This window comes from Siniperca chuatsi, linkage group LG17 (assembly GCF_020085105.1).
Source record: "Siniperca chuatsi isolate FFG_IHB_CAS linkage group LG17, ASM2008510v1, whole genome shotgun sequence".
Classification (NCBI taxonomy): domain Eukaryota; kingdom Metazoa; phylum Chordata; class Actinopteri; order Centrarchiformes; family Sinipercidae; genus Siniperca; species Siniperca chuatsi.
This window is the reverse complement of record NC_058058.1, coordinates 8,058,227-8,079,644: the sequence shown is the minus strand read 5'-3', so window position 1 is coordinate 8,079,644 and position 21,418 is coordinate 8,058,227. Positions and strand designations below refer to the sequence as shown.

At 39.6% G+C, this 21,418-nt stretch overlaps 1 protein-coding gene across 5 annotated transcripts; it reads left to right on the top strand.

Moving 5' to 3' along the window:
• The first annotated feature begins 2,363 nt into the window (after positions 1-2,363).
• thrap3b (thyroid hormone receptor associated protein 3b) lies at positions 2,364-21,012 on the top strand. Of its 5 annotated transcripts, none has more exons than XM_044172939.1 (12): positions 2,364-2,820; positions 6,079-6,233; positions 10,055-10,864; positions 11,912-12,505; positions 13,331-13,497; positions 13,671-13,782; positions 13,890-13,965; positions 14,681-14,862; positions 15,994-16,225; positions 16,678-16,827; positions 18,424-18,432; positions 19,344-21,012. In XM_044172939.1, the coding sequence occupies exons 2-12, from the start codon at positions 6,112-6,114 to the stop codon at positions 19,569-19,571; spliced, it is 2,682 nt and encodes an 893-aa protein (XP_044028874.1). In that variant the 5' UTR covers positions 2,364-2,820; positions 6,079-6,111; the 3' UTR covers positions 19,572-21,012. The 5 variants fall into 5 exon arrangements, 4 of the variants coding, with proteins under 4 accessions (XP_044028874.1, XP_044028873.1, XP_044028875.1 ...); XM_044172938.1 differs by having other exon boundaries at positions 18,388-18,432; XR_006375372.1 differs by lacking the exons at positions 18,424-18,432; positions 19,344-21,012 and adding an exon at positions 16,334-16,454 and having other exon boundaries at positions 16,678-16,823.
• Positions 21,013-21,418: the final 406 nt, after the last annotated feature.

The window sequence follows — 21,418 nt, the reverse complement described above, 5'->3', positions numbered from 1 at the left end:
TGTCATTCGCAGAGGTGCAGAGTACAACCAAATGGAAACTTTTCACCATTCTCTCGGTCAGTTAAAGAAAGAAAAGACAAACAATGAACAAAGGAGTATAAACAGGCATACAGGAATATTATTAAAAAGGAGAAACACAAAGAATATACAAGTCACACATTAAGAAATAAGAAAACAAAATGCAATGCATACAATATATTCAAATATTCTTGTGCTGTAATTTAGCTGTATTGTGTCACTTGCAATGCAAACATTATCTCACGATACTGACACTGTACTTATCCATGACTGTGGTGCAGAAAGTATGCCATTGTTACACAGTATTTCCATATGAAAGATTACTTGACTACATTAACATAGTACATTTGTGCCACATGTATTAATATGTATTATTGGTCTCTTTGTTGACTCATTTCGTGCACTGACATATTGTTTGGCACCTCTGACTGGATGTCTACGCACAAGATTAAAGAGATTAAAAGTGGCAGTAATAAGGACACAATGTCAAAAACTCAAACGATAAAGTAAATGTTACTGAACTCCAGTCTAGTTGTTGAGGATTGCTTTCCTCCTCACTGTGTGGGATTTAAAAGCTCCCAGAGGTGAACAGGTGGTGCACAGACCAACAAGAGGACTGGAGTTTACAGGCAGGAAAGCCAGGGATTCAGTTTGTACTCTTGTTTTAAAATTTCTCATTTTCTATATTTTGATGAACAACTTGCCTCACAAAAAAACCCGATACACATTCCTTAGCTTTGAATAGACACTGACATACCATTCATCTCATAGAAGGCAATGACTAATCTCCTCAAGGGGAATGCCACCGGCCAGCAGATTCTTACAACCCTAATATGAAAGAAGTCTTTGTGAAAGATCTGTCATTCATTTTGCTACTGACTCTCACTTTCCCAACATGTCAGTGAGATGAGACAGAATATAACTTTAGTAACTAAGTGTATTTGTGTTTGGCCAAGACCAAGTGGGCTCTGAGCGGTGTTCAGGGTGGAATCTGTGTCTGTGATAGGAGGCGTTATGAGGCTTTGAGTCTGTAAAAATAGTGCACAGCACTACAATCGGACTTTGAGCTGAAAGACAGCTGTGTATTTGGGCGGAGCACGAACATCTTCCACCACAGAATGAACAAAAAAAAAAACCCCAAAACATTAATTTCTAAAGCTGTGAAATGTTAGAAGATTGTAAATAGTTGCTGGTGAAAGGTCTTTTGTTTCAGTGATATAATTAACCCAAAAAGAACAGTCAGTTCGAGAGGATCCTACATGATGTATGCAATCACTGATGGTGAGCTACAATTATTTTAATTTGATTTGATTTATTCATTTACCTTTCTGTAAATGGGTCACTGTTTGCCAGCCAACTAATGTTCAAGTTATCATCATGAAGACATAAAGAATAACTTCTAACCACATATAAGTTTCCAAGTACATTTCTGCATAGCACTATTAAAGCATATAATGCACAATTATTATTATTTTTTGTCTAATTTTGTCACATGAGATACAACAACAAAAACAGCAGATGCCATTCTTTGATTATCAACAACCAAATCTGAGATGTTTGCTGGTAGATTCACTGGCTGGCAATTTGTTTGGGAATATGAGAATATGTGCCACTAATACACAACTGACATGATAAAGGCCTTGAGATGTGTCACAATTTATTACCGTATCTCATGGACTGAGAAAGACACTAATTTTACATCTCTTTCCGTAAGAGGATAACTATAAGTCTGTACTGCTTTACAGATCTTACACATAGTAGGGAACCATAAAAGGACACCTGGGGTTATATTTCCTTAAAGCAGAGTTATACTGCTGTCAAATGTTTAATTTTCTGTACTTATTTTACTGGAGGTTTACTGTATCCTAAGTATGAACTGTGAACCTGTATTATGTAGGAATAAATAAATATAATAAAAATAAATATTGGACTGCAAATACTCAATATTAAAGTACTCAGATCATTGTTGGGAGCAAATGTTTGGACCATCCCTACTTTTGACAAGTCCTTTAACTTTCCAATGAGATAGATTTCACTGTTAATAGTCACTTTAAACAGAAGGTCTAGTTTAGGGGGGCTTGACCCCTTGGGGCAGTAGACACATTTCCAATATGCCTGGTGCGGAGGGCCCTATGTCAAAATCTATTTTTTTTTGGACCATCAATATTTCATCTGTTGATCGTACATTGGTGCATATTCCTAAGGTAATTTGTGTTTAATTAAATGCACAGAGAGGGGGTAGAACAGGGGTTTTCACAGAGGCCCAGCCAGATTAATCCAGCTATGTGCCTGTGCCACACAGGGTTGCACAGCACTACATAATGAGCTCTCGCTGCGGTAATTTGACCCCTTCTCCTCCCCCGACGGCTACACCTCGTCGCACAAAGTCTCGCGTGATTTGAGCGTAGCGCTGGAGCATCGTGAGCTAATTGTGTCAGCCGATCGTTAGAAACCGTTAAATCTCGATGCCTCTAAAAACAAACATTTAGCACAGTTGACAAATACACAGAAGCATTCCCAGATGCATCTAATGGGGAATTACACAGTAATCCGAACACCTGGCCTCTTCTAAAGGCGCAGTGCGTCCGTAACTGTTGCTAACTGTTGGTAACCGTGCCGCTGCTAACTAAGCTAGCTAGCTAACATCCGTTTACACTCGGTCCGACTACGTACAGTAAAACCAGGAAGGAGGGACCAGACGATCAGGCAGTTTGGCCACAAAGGTTGCTCTACTTCAAACAAACTGCAAATATTTATTCATAAGAAACGAACCTCGTACGGCCTTGTGAAAACGGGGGAAAGGTAATTACAACTTAGTTTCGTTTTGTAGCTAAGATGCTGCTTTGCTAACGGTAAATGATCGAGTAACGTTAATCATGCCTTTTCGTTAGTGCTTCCAGGAGCATTATCGATCGTTTTATTGGGCTTGGACTTTAGTATTGGCTAAGCAAGACATTTAGCAAGATATTTTTTACATTATTTCTTGTCTATATTTTGTTTGTTTCTTTGATGTTAACGTCTAACTAACTAACTAACTCCCCCCATGATATATATGCCAATGTATTTGTCCAGGAAGAGCTATATTTGCGAATTATATATGGGATTGAATCAAGTGTAATACATATGCAATAGTTTTTTATAGAATAGTATTTTGGCAGTTTATAATATAATCAACAGGGATCAGTATTGATTTACTACATTTTATAATGCTTAACTCTAGGGAATTACACCATTATCAAAACACTCAAATTAGACTTGATTTGCCTTTGACTTAAGCCAGTCTAACTCTGTCGTGGGCCTTTCCGGTTTTAAAGTTTCACACGCAGACACATTTTAACTGTGGTGGGAAATATCTATCTTTAGTGGGATGGTGCACTTGTTTAACATCAACCCACACAACCAGCCTAGCTACTTTTCATAGTAAACCAGAACCAGTTTTACATCAAACTACACCAGAGCACACATTATGTGATAAATAAAATGACTTGAGGCTAGAGAACAAGTATAAAAGTATTGCATATGCATATTTAAATTTCACTGCATGTAAATGTTTATTGTATTAGATGTTTGCAGGGCGTACACCTGTACAGACTGCCTCCTATACAGTCAGAGACAGCATACAATGATTCATGCTCAGTTTCACTTCCTCTTTTCATGTTAGAGAGGGAGCTGTGCTATGATAGCATACAGTAGATAATGTAGTGGAAGTCAACTTACTGATGCACGTCCCTGTAATTATCATTCAGGGCATACATGAAGTCTGCAGGGCCTTGTCCAGAGAAGAGCAGAATCAGAGATGATGCTATGAATACAAACTCTTAAATGACCTCTAATTGTTAACATAAAGGTTATTATAAGGTATCTCTCTATGCATTTTAAGGCTACTAGCTTACTTTGCACAGTTCTGCATATTAAACTTACACAGTACAACCTGCTTTTTAGGCATACAACTCATAATGTCGAAAGCATGGATCTCCTTTCTTCATGAGAGACTCACAAAAACAGGTTTTTCCCTAGCTTAACATAGGACTGAAGTGTTTTAGATACCTAACAAACAGGCATGCAAAGAGGTATTGCTTAACTTAATTATGTGTATTGAAAGTTTGAGGTCAGCGGAAGTGCAATGAGGGCCTTCTAGGTGGTCAAAAAACACTTAAGTGTCCTGCTCTAGATGTGGACAGACAGGGGAACCCCTGTATGGACACGTAGCAACCATTGTTGGGCACATAGCAACTGTTGTCCCTTCGAACATGAAAGAAAACAGGCCTCCCACAACATTCGGTGAAAAACCCCTATTATGTACATCATTGGGTTCTCAAAGGGAATCTTGAATAAAATGCAAACGCTTCAGACTTTAACTTGGAATAGCAGATTGACGTCATCAGTACCTGGGATGCTGCCTTTTCAACATTACGATCCTGGTTCAAGTCCTTGTAGTAGTTAAAACATTCTCCTTGCCCGACTGCACTAAAGCAACACTACCTGCTCCAGGGCTACTGCTTTGTAAGAGACTCTGATGCTCGGATCTCCATTTTGTAGAAGAGATGCATAAAGAGAAAAATCTTTTTTGGCATTAATAGACAAATGCTGCTAAATTTTAGTTGGTATAATTGTAAAAATTCCAGGTAATTTTAATATTTATATTCTTCCTCTTGGCAGAAACTAGCATATAAATAAAGAATATATATTTTCTTGTCCTAAAGGGTTGGGGTGAAATAACTGATGCAGTGTTGCACTCTCCACTGACCTCTTTAACCTTTCACATCCTCTGAGATTGTCATTTACGGTCAGTGTTGATTCAGTAGTTAGCTCGGGGGTCAAGGTCACTTTACTGAAGCCTTGTTTGTTTACCTCACAGTTACGTTTTATCTAAATCTTTTACAGATTGTTGTTAACCAGCAGTGAAATAGTACAAAGTTGCTCAATGGAAAATATCCAGTGTTGGATACTTTTTGGTGGTTACAGTGTCACAGTGTTTAGTGTCACTTTTGACCACCTTAAAGTCAGACATGCCCCTTTTTTAAATTATGATTTTGTTTTAACATTTTCATGTCAGGCATTGTAACCAGAACAAAAGCATGGGTTACAGTTGTATTAATATTGCTACTGATCATGACTGTCTTGATGATTTTGGGATCAGAATTGTATGACTCTGTTTATCCACCTTTATAACAGCATCTTGAATCTTTTTATCTGCAACTTTATGCCTTTTATTAGATAGCAATAGTTGAGAGATGATATGAAATCTGGAAGGGATGCAACAGAGATCCCAGGCCAGATTTCCAGTTAGTCAGCGTCTTAAGCCATAAGCCAGTGGGTGGGGCGCTCCAACAATAACAGCAATAACAGTCAATATGTCAATCTTCTCACGATTGCCTTCGGAAACAAAAAACACAGAATACAGTTTCCCACAGAGCTGATTGTGTAGCTTTAACTAGACTTGTTTGATAAATTTGATTGATGAGTTCTCAGAATCTGATCCTGTGTTGTTGGTTGTATCCAGATGTTGGAAGGGTCATGTCCTTGGATAGCTGCACTGTTATTTACACTGAATTGTGTCTGATGTTGAGCCAGCTTTCACTCCTCAGCAGCAGCCTTCACATCTTGCTGCACAGAAGCTCAACCTGTGTCACACTGCTGCCGGCTCATGTGCGCATGTTTACATGCTGCTCCAGCTGTCTTCAACAGTTTTAAAGCTAACCTGTTGGCCTCTGTGTGTTATCACTGCATTGGGGTTTACAGTTCAAGGTCATGTGGGGCTTCAGGGGCTGTTGGTGGCAGGTTTGAAAGCAGCTAGGTGCTTGATGACGGGCGACAAGGTGTCATGTACGCTGTTCAGAACCAGCCGGGTCTGGAAATATGTAGCTGTACAATCCCGATGAATGTGGGGGATTTGTTTGAATTCAATTTGATGTTTTTCTTTTGAAGTGCATAATTGCTCAACATAACCTTTGTTACCTATTTCATTCCTGTAAATTGTGTGTGCAAGCAAAACATTGGCATTAACAATACCTTTTTATAACTAATAAATTCCACTTGTTTTCTTGTTATGTTTTGAAGGAAAAGAATATTTATAGTGGCATAAGTGCTAAGATGTCAAAGGCTCCAGATTCTCCAGCTCGGTCCCGCTCCAGATCACGGTCCAGATCCAGATCTTACTCCAGATCTCACTCTAGAAGCCACTCCCGCTCAAGATCCCGAAAACGTCGCTATAGGTAAATCTTTTTTTTTTAAATTCTGTTTCTGAAATTAACCAACATCATTACCTTTTTTGTGTATGTGGTGAATGTATTCAGCAGGGTTTGACTTATGGATTTTGAATTATCATCATATTTATCAAGTACGTTTTGAATGGAAATGTTATACAGTGATTATATAGCAGCTACGAGGAGTTGGTAGGTACGCTAGACTCACTGAACTGTTTAAGACATATTTTTTATAACTAGCAATGATTAAGTTGTGCTGCTTTTCTAATATGCACTACATATTTTAGTTCTACTAGTCATGATACTACCAGTGTGACTAATGATTTTAGAAATTATGTAGGTTATATATTTCAATACAGTTTTGTAATATGACTTTGGTAATTACTGTTAGTATTTATAGATTTTCTCTTGCTGCATTGGTGTCTATTTAATCTCTTCTTTAACAGCCTATGTTTTCTGTATAAATTGATATCACAAATAGTTGTCTTCATAGATTTTATGATATACAGGCTGTGGTAGAAAAGGTTTCAGTCGTAGTCATCTGGACACTGTTTTGTGTGTGAAAAAAAAAAAAAAAAAAAAAAAAAAAATGGACCGGTTCGGTTACAATTGAGAATGACTTCCGGATGGGAGCCGAAATGTCTTTATTCTGAAAACAGTGTCCAGATGACTACGACTGAAACCTTTTCTACGATAGCTGCTACTAGCTTAACACATCTCCGACAGAACTGTCAGTAGTCAGGTTGCATTGTGGGTAATGTAGATGCCTTGTTTTGCCAAGGAAGAAGACTGCATGGAATAAAAAAGACAATATCTCTGGTTCTGCTGCATCGATTTTTGATCCTCCAACAATGTTATAGGAGTTCACTGCTAAATATGTGTAGTACACTTCTAAGTAGTCTGTTTTATTAATGGTAAGTGAGTTACCAGATACTTACTTGATGTTGTGATATAGCCATATTGAAGGTTTCTTTCAGATAACTCTAGTTAAATGAAAATCTAACTTAAAGTTAGTTCCTCATTGTTCTGCTTTTACTACTCATTCTAGGTTTGCTCTCAATTTGCATAAATTATTTTCCTGCGTGGTAGAAAGGCTGACAAAGCCTCAAGCAATTTGCATCAGCTCACCCTCATTTTTGTTAGGAATCTCCAGTCATCATTTGTATTTGTGTTGCAGTTTTAAGATGTCAACCAATATACCCAATATAATGTATTTATTTAATGTTTTTTTCCACCGTGCTTCCCACGCTGTCTGCCTTGTTGTTGTCAAACCATTTTTGTGTTTGAAGCTCAAAGGTTAAGTACTTTCACACACAGCTCACTGTGTGTCTGGTTGTTGGAGCGGATTTTTTCCTTGAGCATTGCTACACTTTATGTCAATGATTGTCAAAGGAGTAGCGAGCGAGTATTCCTGGCCTTGCTGTATCTCCCTCCCCCTTTACTGCCTCCTCCCTCTGTGGATTAGAGCAGGTGTGTCCTGGGTGTACACATACATTGAGGCAACATAGACGCTCCTGTTTGTAGGAGTACACTGTATTTTGTGTGTACTGCAGCACAGTCCAGGGCTGCTCTGTTCCGATGAAAAGGTGGGTAAGCAGAGAAATGATAATTCTGTGTTTGCACTAATGTAGCTGGCATGTACTTGCAAATGTGATGGTTTGTCTATGACTTTACATTAGGACAGGTGCAGTGTTTTGATTGCGTCAGGCAGCATTTCTTATGTCCTCCTATCCCTGAATTTACATGCTACTTGACATTTCTCTGGAATAGAAAGGTTTGCACACTAGTCCTTCGTAAGTGAAGCTACAGTATGCCGTTTTGTAGGTGGGTTTTTTCAGTTGCAGATATAATGTTATGATGATTAGTTTGCTGTCTGTCATCACGTCTTTTGTCATCAAGTTGACATCGCATTAAGCTCACTCTCAGTGTAGCAGCTGTTTTAGAAATTATACATTGGACAGTGTGTAGATCTTTAATCTGTGTGATATATATAGTTAAGTATAAGTTTTTGTTTATGTCACTCAGTGTGAATGACAGAGCAACACACAGACCCTTTGACAGTCAGGATGAGCTGGCTGTGCTCGGTGGAGATACTTCCCATCACTGAGCTTACATTGCCCCCTTTTGACTTGATATACACATGGGCAGTAGTAGGTCTCTGCCTCCTGTCAAGGCTACCCAAAATATGGTTTTGGGACCACCAGGGGCCATTGTGTACACCTGCGGGTCCACACAAAACAAGGAATAGTTTATAGTTATTATTTTAATGTTGTTGTTTTGAGAAGTTTCCTTCTCTCCACTGTTGCAAAGAGCATATTCCATGGGCTCCATTTGCTGGTCAGATAACTGAATTATCAGTCCTGTCTTTTTAAATGGTCTTTTGTAAGCGTATAATGTAATATAGGGTTGCAATTAACAATTATTTTCATTGTCTATTAATCTTCTGATTTTATTTTCTGGATTACTCGATTTGCTTTTAACTTGTGAAAATGGTGAAAACATGTCCATTGCGAGTTGTCAAAGCCCAAGGCGACGTCTTCTAATTGCTTAATTTGTCCAACCAACAGCCAAAAAACCCCAGAGATATTGAATTTACTATTATACAAGACAACGAAGACCAGCAGATATTCACATTTGAACAGTTAGAGCCGGTGAATTCCGTTTAAAAATGACAAATGATTAATTGATTATTTAAAGTTGTTGCTTCTTAATTTTCTTTATCATTTAATTGAGTAATTGTGTCAGCTTTAATAACTAAGAAACTAGCTAATAAAGCTTCTGCGATTGGGCTTCATCAACATCTTCTAAATCATATCTATTTGTGGATTTTTGCAAAGATAAATTCTGGGAACCCTTGATCCTTCAGTATCATTCTAGGGTCATGTGGATGGTTTAGTAGAGTGACTCCAACTCTTGCAGTCGTTACTGTTAGTGCGTTGTTATGCAGCTAATCCAGGACATTTTGTTGTCCGTTACAATTGGCTCTGAATGAGGAAATACATTTTATTTTTTAATGTAAGTTCTGTCAGTTTGGGCTCGGTGGCAGCTCAACGGTAAGAGAAGTAGAGCTTGAAGGTTTATTCTTGACCTTGAAGACCGCAGTTTGACCAAAAAAATCTCTCAACATAAGGTCCAACTTGTTGTTGTTGTTGTTGTTGTTGTCCAAGTTGTTGTTTCTCAAGATGGTCAGATGGAGATGTGAATGTCCTCCTGGTTGATGACTTTGACCTCCTCCCAGTTGATGCTGTGAGCAGTTTTGGTCTGGTGGTCACAGACAGCTGATGTCTGTTTCTGGTGTTCATTCAGTCTTTTGTCCAGTGTGGCTGCTGTGGAATGATGTTAGCGCTCCCCCTTGTGAATTTTGGGAAGGTGGTGAAAAAGTTAGTTTCGGACCCTGTACCTAACTCTCATGCATCCTGCTGTAAACGTTTGCTTAAATTTCCTCAGTCACCATCATCTTTTATAAATGGTAACACGTTTCTCCCATCCTAAATGACAGTAAATCTAATCTAAAACTGTTACTGACTAGTGTTAAATATATATTATGTTATAATGTATAGAATAATGCAGTTGAATGACGTCGCTTCTGACATACTGTACCCCGCTCTCCCTTAAATACCAGTCACGTTCCGGCATTATATATCGACCATCTGCTGCCCTTCTCTCGAAATATCAGCATCGGCCATTGAAAAACCCATATCGGTTGAACACTAGTCCGGACTGTGTGGCTCTTGGCTTGAAAGGTTGAAAATTGTTTTAGGGCACACCACATCCTTAGCCCTCAATAACACAATTTTCTTTGTGTCTTTTCTCTCTTGTCTCTCATCCAGTTCTAGGTCTCGTTCCCGCTCTCGCTCTCACTCTCCATCCTACAGAAACTATCCTACCAGGGACTATCAGAACAACAGAGGTGGCTTCAGAGGCTACAACCGTGGATACCGGAGGCCCTACTACTACCGTGGCAGAAACCGAGGCTATTACCAACGTGGTCATTACCAGAACAGGGGAGGAGGAGGCGGCGGCGGCGGCTATGGCTATAAGGCCAATTGGCAGGGTGGCGGTGGAGGCTGGCACGATCGCCACCATGACCAGGACCACCACCCACATAGCCCCAGGAGGGGGCGCTCACGCTCCCGCACACCTAGGAAGCGCTCAGGCAGCCGGAGCCGATCCCGCCTCTCTGACCGCTCGTCTTCAGGGAGATCTCGACGCTCCAGGCACTCAAGCTACTCCTCGCGGTCCCGGTCCTCATCACCACATCATCGCAGCAACAAGGGCAAGCCTGTCTCCAAGGATGCTAAGGACAAGCTAGCAGAAAGTCAAGCAGAGAAATCGGGTCAGGCAGCAGACGGCAGCGACATCGAGAAGGCATCTGGAGGTAAATGGATTGACTATGACACCAGCCCTAAACGAACCAGCCCAGAGATTAAGAAAGAGGATGCTTCCACTGGTTCTGAGGGTAAAGGGCCCGGGAGTGGCGGCCCTCTGTGGAAAACCATCGGCAGCGTGTCGTCCCCTCCAGCAAAGAGCCCCACAAAGTCAGGACAAACCGCCTCCTTCAGTGGCTTTGGGTTCTTCTCAAAAGAAGATGCAAAGCTGCCACCTGAAGATAAGACTGTGATCTCTGCTGCCTTCAAAAAGTATGTCTATTCATTTTTTAGTTATTTGAATGTATTTACATTGTTTTTCTTTTTAATTTTCCTAACAAATTGTGAACGTTATTTTTCTTTTAAACATGTTTAGCCTGTTTCAAAGATCCTTGGAAGAATACAGGTTAAAAAGGAATACATAAGACTCCTGATTTTAAGTGCATTGAAAATGTAGCCGGCTGTTGTCCTTTGATGTGGTGGTTACGTGAGTATAATTATTGCCTTGTGAGTCCTGGTCTTTACTGTATGTATTAGGGATGGGCATTTTTATTTTTTTAAATAAATTTTTTTTAGAAATTATCAAGATTAGGAATTAAAACCAGCAGCCAGTCTGCCGCTGCAAAAATTCAGTGGACACGTTTTAGGTTTATCTATCATACAGGATCTGCCGTTCTGGCAAGCAGTCAGCAGGCAGTAGGGATTTGAAGTTCTTGTTTTTACTTTTAAGAATAATTTGACTGGGGAAATAGAAGTGGCTGAGAATAATGTCCCAAATATTTTTCCAAAGAACACCCCATTGGCACTGAAAAACTACAATTCCTGTAAATGTTTGTTGAGTTTGTGAGAGCAGTTGGAAATCTTTGGAGTTTGATACTACATTTTTAAGGCCAGGATATGTAGAGAGAGAGAGCAATATTTCTCTTTTACATACAAAAACACATGAAAAGGTTTTGGCACACTGTCAACACGTAATCAGTTCAGTAACTAAACTTAGTCAGTAAAGTATGCAAGTAATTCTCTCAACAGCTTTTCCTTGCGCATGTGCATTAGTACCTTGTCAGTTTGGAGCAAGGAAGGAGAAAAGATTAGACTTATAGTTGACAGAAGTTAATAATCCAATAAATACAGTTTTTACCGTCTGGTTTTATACATGCCCATCCTTTCTGTGTATTACATGTTTCTTTTTCAGTTGTTGTAGTCTTGTTTTTCCCGTCTTGCATTGTTCATCTCAGTCTGAAGTGTTGTTATTAAAACAAGCATATTAGTCATGTGCCTGGCGTTGCAGTTACTAAAGCTCAGTTTGGTTCTCTGTTTCAGGTTCTTGGCTGAGAGTAAAATCAAAAAGCAGGCTGCGGAAAAGGAGAACGGTCGCGATAAGGAGCAGAGCGCCACAGCCAGAGAACTAGAGAAAGGAAGCAAGTCTGGAGAACTTTTCAACATCTCGTCCACTTCTTTCAGCGACTCCAAGGAAGACAAGACCATGCCTTTCTTTGATGCTGGAGAAGAGGAGTTCCTCAAGTCTCACGGGCTGAAAGAGAGGGCTATTGAGGAGGATGGCGAGATCAAAACCACCCTCACAGCTCGGGACATTTTCGGGAAATGGGGGGATGAGCCAAGCTATTCAACATCCTACCTGTCAGTTAAGGAGAAAAGCCGGAGAGATGCAGAAGAGGCAGAACCCATAGATCACATGAATGAGGAGTTGTACCGAAGCCGCAAGCACAGCTCCAAGAAAGAGGAGAAGGCCAAGAAGAAGGAGAAGAAAGAAAAGGAGAAGTCCAGAAGGAGTCCCTCCTCTCCGCCGCTGTTCCCTGGAGCTTTCCCATCTCGTGAGGAGTCACCTGTACGACACATGTCTGCATCAAGGGAGGACTTTGAACTCAAAATCGGTTCTTTAGAAGACATGCCCAGGTATGTGTCGTAATGTCCATTCATATACTGTACACTGCGATGTTACTGTATTGGCCCGAATATAAGACGACCCCTCTCTTCCAAGATACAAAACAATTTCAACTAACAGATCCTCGTCCTTGCAGCCTTTTAAGCTTTTGACTCATTTTCTCGTCAGGAATTTATCTGCTCTGTCGCAGAAAAACTAGTCACACGACCATCAGAAACTCCTGTAGGTTAAACTGGGCTAACTAAAAACCATTAGGGCTAACAGACACACTATAAAAATACTTTTGCTAGCCTAGCAACATTAAGACTACAAACAACTCATAATGCAACACTTTCTGTAATCAAGTTTGCATCCAAATGTAGCACAATTTTGTTAACTGAAATTTCCAGAGAAAATGCAAATTAATGCACGTTTCCATCCACTGCTGTTACAGGTGGTGGAGCTAAAGTCTCCAGTCGGGTGCCATTAAACCAGAAACCAGAAGAAGAGGGCGCAATTAACTTAATTAAAAGAGCGGCAGTCAAATCTCAAACAGTGGAAAACCATGTAGAAAACATGATGGAAATATAGCATTTATGTTTGTTTCATGTATTTGAGGAACATTACAAAATGCACATAAAAACTAATAAACTACCGTTGGAAACGCACTTTGTAGGATCTGGTGGCCCAGGTAGTTTGTACCAATTCTATTCAAAGAAAGTATCTGATGGCGTGAATACGCAGTAACAATCCTTGAATATAATACAACCCCCTCGTCCTATATTTTGGCCAATATGGTAGATATTTTTGCTTTAAAGCCTTGTTGTACTTGTTCCTCACTTCTTCTGTTCTCTCAGCTCTTCCCTGTCTAAAGATCGCCTCATGCCCCGAGATCTGGTCAATCCTACTAAGAAAGATCCAGAGTTTCGTTCCATTTTCCAGCACATTCAGACAGCGCAGCTCCGTCGCAGCCCCTCTGAGCTGTTTGCTCAGCACATAGTCTCAATTGTGCATTACATCAAAGGTATAGTATGATCTGTGCTGGTTTTGTCCAGACTCTACAGACTCAAGATAACAAGACAGCAGGAGTTTGGACTGTTGACGAGATCTGCTGGACATTTCAAAACATTAATATGTTAGTTACCACAGCTGGTGCTGCTGTATATGGAATAATAGTTTTTTGTTCTTTATTTGCAGCTCAACACTTCCAATCCTCAGACATGACTTTAAGTGAGCGGTTTGCCATGTACCAAAGAAAAGCTGCAGAGATAGAAATGATGAAGCCAAGGAAGAGCCCAGAAATCCACAGGTATCTACGACGTCTAATTATCTGATCATCAGTCATTTATTTAACAAAGCATTTCCATTGTGCATTCTCATTGCCTACTGACATCAGGGCTTTTCTTCCTCTCTTAGGAGAATCGATGTTTCCCCCAGTGCCTTTAAGAGGCACTCTCACCTGTTTGAGGATATGGAGGAAACGAGCTACAAGGTGACCAGCCCTTTTGAAATTTGACGTATTTGGAACAAGCAAATTTGAGACGATCCTAAGCAGCAGTGTTCAGCTTTGTGCTTTTCTTTCAAAGGATGCATATTTCTAAATCAAAAGAGCCCAAATGTGTTTTGTAAGTGCCAAGCAAGCCCCCCAGCCTATGAGATATGGTTATTGATTGGGTATGTACGAACCCAAGCAAAGGCTAAAAGGAAGTGAATTAAGATCCTGAGTCCAAGCCTCTCAAGGGACGCTTATCAGTGCCTTTACCTTGTAAGTATTTTTCCTAAAAAGAAAAAAATCAAGCCGCAAAAAAAACTGTAAAATTCTATTTATTTTAATAAGCTACATGCATGCTGCTGGTTTCTACAAATACTTTTATATTGAATTATGAAAAGTCATTTTTTTAAGAAGTAAGCATTTTGTATTATTCTTTGTTTTACTGCATTTGTGCCAAATTACCCATCATAGTAATGTGTAATGTAATAATTGTCAGTATTCACATTTTCTCTTAACCACAAGAGGGAACACAGTGCTTATTTATGTTGTACATCTTTATTTGTACTGCAGATATGCATTTGTTTTTTATTTGTTTGTCACCAGTATAGCATTTTAGAATATGTGGGAATATGTGTGCTTGATTGCTTCATTCAAAAATTGCCAATCAATATTGCAAACAGCTGCTGTAGTGGCTAATAAACACATGTCTCTCCAGGATCCAAGCCAAAAGTTCAAAGGCGACGTGATGGACCTTCGCCTGGATATTGAAAGGCGTAAGAGGTTTCCTGGGAAGGAGCACGTCTACAAGCGGGAAGGGGGCAGGAGCCCAGGAGGCTCCCGAGGACCAAGCAGAGAGAAGTCCTCTGAGAAATCTGGGAAACACCACAAGAAATCCAAGTACGTTTAGTCTGTTGTCTCAGCAACTCCACTAGAGGTCGACGCAATGCTGTGTTCATGTGAGAAACAGGGAATTTTTGCAGAATATTTGGAGGAGTGGTTACAGTTGTTAGAGGGGGCATGTTGCCATGTTAGAGGGATGACCATCAAGATTACCACCTCATCATCTCTTCTTCTTTTCAGAATACTTTTAACACCCTTCCACTGCAAAGAGTTCGGTGCCTCTTAAGACACACAGTAGCTGCTCATCGCATTATATAGTACAATTGTTTGCTAGACAGGAATTTGATTAATGAAAAATACATTGCGTTTCCTTGAAGCAGCAGCAGGATATGTTGAATTGGCATGAGCAGTCACGTAACATAGAAAATACAGCTCTGACATGATTGATTGAGAGTGGATCAGAAAACAGCTGTTAGATTAAAGTCCCAACATTAATTTAGAAATGGAACAAAACTCTGCACCACAACTACAGCCTGCTCCCAAACATGGCCATAATATTGCAGGTCAGTGCAGTTAACCCAACTGCTGTAAGGCTGTAAACACCTAAAGCTTGGCACACCATGGCATGGCTAAAACTTACAACACTATGCCTGTGTGGTAAGGCAAGTAGAGTCTCCACTTACCGGAGACACTTTTGGCCAAAGGTGTTAGTGCTTCCAAAATAAAACTGTCTAAAATTTCAATATACAAAATCTAAGCACTGCAAGGGGCTGTTTTTCTTCCTCCATTTTCCTATTTTATCTTTGGCTGTTTTTTTTTTTTCAAATGCATCAAATATTTATTTTCAATTCACAGAGCAGAGGTTGAGTCTAGGTTGGATATTGGTAGAGGGGCCTGTGTTGTGCTGGATACTGCAGAAAATGTAATGTGTGAAGAGACAAGCATGTTTGAAGCATGAGACAGTTAGCACATTTTTATTTAAAGGTAGATTTAGGATGTTTTGTTGTTTTTTGTGAAGAAGGAAGAGGTGAAAACATCAGTCATGTCTCCTGTAACCATTGTAACCACTCTACAAGCGTTCTACAGCCTGCACATTATACCTTGAAACTTCAAAAGTTTTGACTGTAAAACAAATTTTTCTGCCATTTTTCTGACACTCACATCTAGCCTTTATGTTTGTGCTCATAGGAAGGGTAAGAAAAAGCGGGATCGCTCTCCATCCTCCTCTTCCTCTTCATCCTCTCCATCCCCTTATCCTCCACCTTTCAGAGGTAAGGAGTACATGGGAGAGGGGATGGAGCACTCGGAGGAGGGCTATAGTCACCCACGATATCCTCCACGGGACTACAGTGGGCCCGCAGACAGAGGCCCTCGAGATTACGAGGGCCACAACACAGAAAGAGGCCGAGGCCGCGGATTTGTGAGTTCCTGTCTGTTTCTTTCTTCAACTCTTCTGCTGTATTTGTTTTTTGCACTGAGGTACTGACATCTCATCTTCTTGCAATTCTCTGTCCTAATGGCATCACAGTAGACTACGCTTCTCTGCTCTGTTCCTTCCTCCTAATGCTAAAGGAACATAATGTGGATGATGATGATAATGATGATGACACTATCATACATATTCCATGCACTACCTGATTTTTATTAAGGTAATGTAGCGCAAATCAGTGGAACTTCACCTCATCACTAAACAAATGCCTGATTTCCATCAGTATGGCTTTTCTTTGTGTGTTCTGTCGTTGTCATCGTCCCTGGGTCGATTTTTTGACTCTTGACTGGGACCAAGTTTGTAAAATATTCTTCCATCTTATTGTGGAAAATGTGTTTGTCCCTTGACTGCAAGTTTAAATCCGCCTGTTGTTTTGCTCTCAGTTCCCCAGAGTCAGAGGGAGAGGTTGGAACAGGGGAAATTATCCTGGCAACAACAGCAATGGAAATCCTGCCAATATGAATCCTCCAGTCCGCCCTCCAGACGAGGAGTGGGACCCTGAATACACTCCCAAGAGCAGGAAGTATTACCTGGTGTGTCTCTGAAGCTGCTAATTCATTTAGTGGCATACATAGATGTTTAAATAGTAAAACATAGGCCTTTTTCACTTAAGACATTTTGACATGTCACTAGTGTTGTCACAATACCAAAATTTTGACTTTGATACCAATACCAAGTTAAATATCACGGCACTCGATATTTTAAACAACTGAAACGATACTGATTCTGACTCGATACCTAATAGATCTGAAACAGAATGTCCACAAAGGTTGATCTTGGGTCAAATGTTAAAATTCCCCTCCAGACACGTTTTAAAGTATGTAAAAATACTCTGCTATGATTAATATTTAGTTTAACATGGTTATCCCACATAAAAAGTAAAAAAATAAATAAAAACTCTGAAAAGGGGCTGGAAGCACATCTACTCTTTCTCCCTCATTGACAAATTCTGGATCTCTGAATGCCGCCCACCACCGCGGCGTCTTCACATTATTACATAACGTTAGTAGATAGTTGAAGGAAGCTCCAGGGTCCGGTTTACATCCAAAAACTGCACACTATCATGTTTGCTGTCAAAACTTTCACTAAGCTAACTTTGTGCAAACTCTGGCTCTCTGTACTGACCAGTCCGCTCTGCTCTGAAGATTTCAGGTTTCTTTGGCGGTGGCGTTGCGATTGGCTTTCAAATTTGTGCCGTCCCAAATCTAGTCAGAGTCCGCTTGAATCTCAGATTTTAGGAAAGTGTACAGACATCTCCCCCTTCAGTAGAGGAATGTGAAAACACCTCTCTAGTGACAAACTTTGCACAGATACAAGTCAGTAAAGTCAAGGTCTGACATTTTAGGAGAATTAAACATAGTAAAAACACATTTTTGAGTGGAGGGGTACTTTAATATACTATGTATTTTAGACCTGCCCTGCACAATGACCATGTATTATTCTATGAATAGTTCCAAAACAACAAACCGTGACTCTACCAACAGGCCATTTCCACTTAAATGTTACTCCAGCAACCCAATCACATTTTTTAAATCTAGGGGCATTATGTTCACTATGAGCAATGTTATGTTTGCTAAATTTATGGTGGGAGTGTGTCTTTTTTATGGGCCGTTCTGTCTGACACTATAGAGCCACCGTAGTTTAGAAGTGACATGTAGCTAGTAGCCCTAAGCTGTTGAGCTATTTAACCAAGGGAGACCCCCACTTGGCTACCTTGCCTGTACTGCCACCTAGTGGAGATTGAGACAAATTATACATTTAATCCTCTCGATCACGTACACCAGAGACACATTTGACCTGCAACAAGTACTGTTCTAATACCGAACCACCGTACCAAAAACTTCTCTAAAAAGTACCTAAATTTCGGTATACCGTGCAACACTACATGTCACAGTAGAAATGAAATCATATTAAAATGAATGATGGCTGAATTTCATGTAGCTGCTTCTCTTTCAGGGTCCTGGTATTGTGCATGCTGGCTCACTGTCATGACTTCTGGGACACTTTTTAATAGAAAAGAGCCCTTGTTAATGTTATCAGTAACACCTGTGCTTTTCCTACTATGACATGTCAAAATGTCTGCTGTGAAAAAGGCCCATCAACCCACTCAACGTAATTTTCTGCCAAAGTTGAACCAGGTTTGTTTATTTCACATGGGATTTCTGTTTGTGCTGTTTTGATTTGAAGTGGGCGACATGCACCGGGCAGTATTTAGCAACATTTGAATCAAAATGTGATGACGGTTGTGGGGTCGTTTGCTCATGTTGCTGTCAGTCAAATCTGTTCATCGAACCGCACCCACATACTTGTGATGAAGCAGATTAGCTGAAGTTTTAAGGGCTTAACTCTTAATAGTTATTATTATTTATTAACTGTTTTACCCCCACAAATCCCCCCATTTTGATTTGACTTTAATTGATATGTTCCTATTAATGCTCAATTTAACAGTTAGAGTGTAGGCCAGTCAAAAACCACTGTAGTCCTCATGTTTAATGTTTTTGGATATATTCACATCCAAATATAAAATATATGGACTGAAACAACTTCCTCAATGTTGGAATTTGAAGAACAAAGAGTTTATCAATGTCTTAAAGCTCCACTGTAGCAATACTCCTTTTTAAAAAAGATTAGTTAGACGTTTTAACTTTTTAAACTTACATGAACCAGCATAGAACCCAGTTCTTTCCTGTCTATATCAAAACAATTTGTCATTTCTGCTTCCAGTCACATAAACTGCATCACAGGAAACAGATAATTTTTCCTTGAAAACACCACCTGACGCCAATATAAAGCTTTTATAAACTGAAGTGTAGTTGAATCACAATTATTGTTAAGTATTTGATGATTATTTTAACCGGAGTAAAGGCTGTAATCTTGACTGAAGAAGGGGCTCGTAAATACATATCAAGAAGTTTTAAGTTGGTCCAGAGTTGAGTTTTGGGGGGTGGGGCAAGCCCCTTCATTTGTGTTAATGATCCTGCTGTGTAAAGGACTTATGATTTTTCTTATCGTCATCTTGACCTTTAACGTTGCCTGTGTCGCCTTCCAGCATGACGATCGTGATGGCGAGAAAACCTGGATAGACAACCGCGGAAGAGGCCGGGGCTCCTTCCCGGCCCGCCGGGGACGCTTCGTCTACCGTAAAGGAGGCAGCAGCCCGAAGTGGACCCACGACATGTTCCAGGGAGGAGAAGAGGGGGAGCTTGGAGACGACAACATTGAAGTAGACCGTAAAGACACCAAGAATGCTGGAGACGTCGCAGCCCCGAAGCAGTAGACCACTTACTCCATCATCATCTACATATTCTCGGGCGGTTACAGCGAGGATGAAGGGGTTCTTCTTTATTTTCCCCTCCATGTCATCCCATCATTTAATGGTTAAAATGTGTTCAGTGAGTTTGAGCCTTCTCACTATTAAAGTGAAGAAAGAACTGTAACTGACTTGAATGAAGAGCAGCACTCTGTTACTTTAGTATGTGAGGTTAGCTTCATTTCAGAGTGTTTTTTTTTTTTTAATGTGATGGTGAGTTTCGTTTTTGGTCGACTTAATTGTATCTTTTTAAAGGAGACATTACTGAGACAATAGAGTTCAAATATTAATATTCTCTGAAAGCATGAGAAAATCATTTGTGCCTTAGAAAATAATAATACAGTAATATGTAATCTGTTTGAGGGTACAGCCTCGGCTAGGAGAGGCACAACTCTGTACCTGTTTGTCAGTGTAGGAAGGCATTAGACGATGTCCATGTCATTGTTTTTTGTTCTTTGTATTGGGGCTGTGATAAATATTTGATGTTACTGCATGAAACGTTTGATTCATACCTCGCTCCACGGGACCAATCAGAAGTGGGCTCAGGGCTCATGATCGTCAAGTTATCAAACATGAAAGTTACTATCTGTTGAATCCCTGAACGACTGGTGTTTGTCACTTATATTATGCCAGCTTTTTCATATAGTGCCACTTCACCTGTAGGCAGTGAAGACATTTTTATGTGTGTGTGCTACAGTATATTCTCATTGATTGTGGGTGTTTTCAGTTAAAAACAAGTGTAAATTGTAAAGAATTGGCACCAAAAATCCCCTGATTTGCTTTAGACTGAACAAACGTAGGTTTTTCTGCCTCTGTCATATAAATTTAGGTAAGTGGCTACCTTTTGTTTAGATTTTTTTATTTTAAAAAATGGATAGTTATTACAAAAGACTAATACATGTATAGAATTATACGACCTAAATTATTGTGATCTTAACATCTGGGGGAGGGAAAAATAAAAACTGAATATAGTTCTTTTTTAATACAACAGTTACAGTAATATTCTCGCAAACAAAAAAAAGACCTGCAGTTTAACTTCTGTCGGAGAACACGAACATGAAAAAGTGAAGAGAAACCCTAAAATTTGTGACAAAACATTTTGTCAAAGGCAAAGATGAAAGTGTATATTTTTAGGAGGAGTTGACACAAACTAGAATAACTAGTTTTGTGTATCTCACTGTGCTGCTTCGTCCCACTTTTGACTGTACACACTGCATGTACTAAACTGTAGGACTGTATTTTTCTTTTGTGTTTAATCTGAAGCTGAAAACTTTTTTACTGTTCTCAAGAGCTTTGAAGTAACTGTCTTTTAATTTTCAATAGATTTGTTTTCTTTGATTCAGGGCAATTTTGTGAGTGATTGTTTTTTTTTTTGAGATCTACAAATAAACAGACTGTAGAAATGTTAGACAGCCTACTGTGTTGAATGGTTTGTGATTTACTTCATTGTTTGGGGTCTCAGATAGGCTACCCCACTGCAGTCTGTGTAAAAATATTAATAGTTGCAAAAATCAACTAGTTTGTTTGCTTAATTTCTTTTTCTTCTGACCTTATTAAAACCCGATATGTATAAAAGTATTGATGTGGTGACTTTTAGCTTGGCCACAAAGTGGGACTGCACATTTCATGAAGGTGACAAAATACTAAATAACCATAAAGCATCATAGGGCTGCAACTAATGATTACTTTCATTATAGATAAATTATTTTTTGATTGTTTTGCCTATAAAATGCCCAGAAATGCATATTTTACAAGCTCTTCATAGGTTACTTTTATGCAAAAATCTTTATTTATAATTTATAAAGTAACTACCA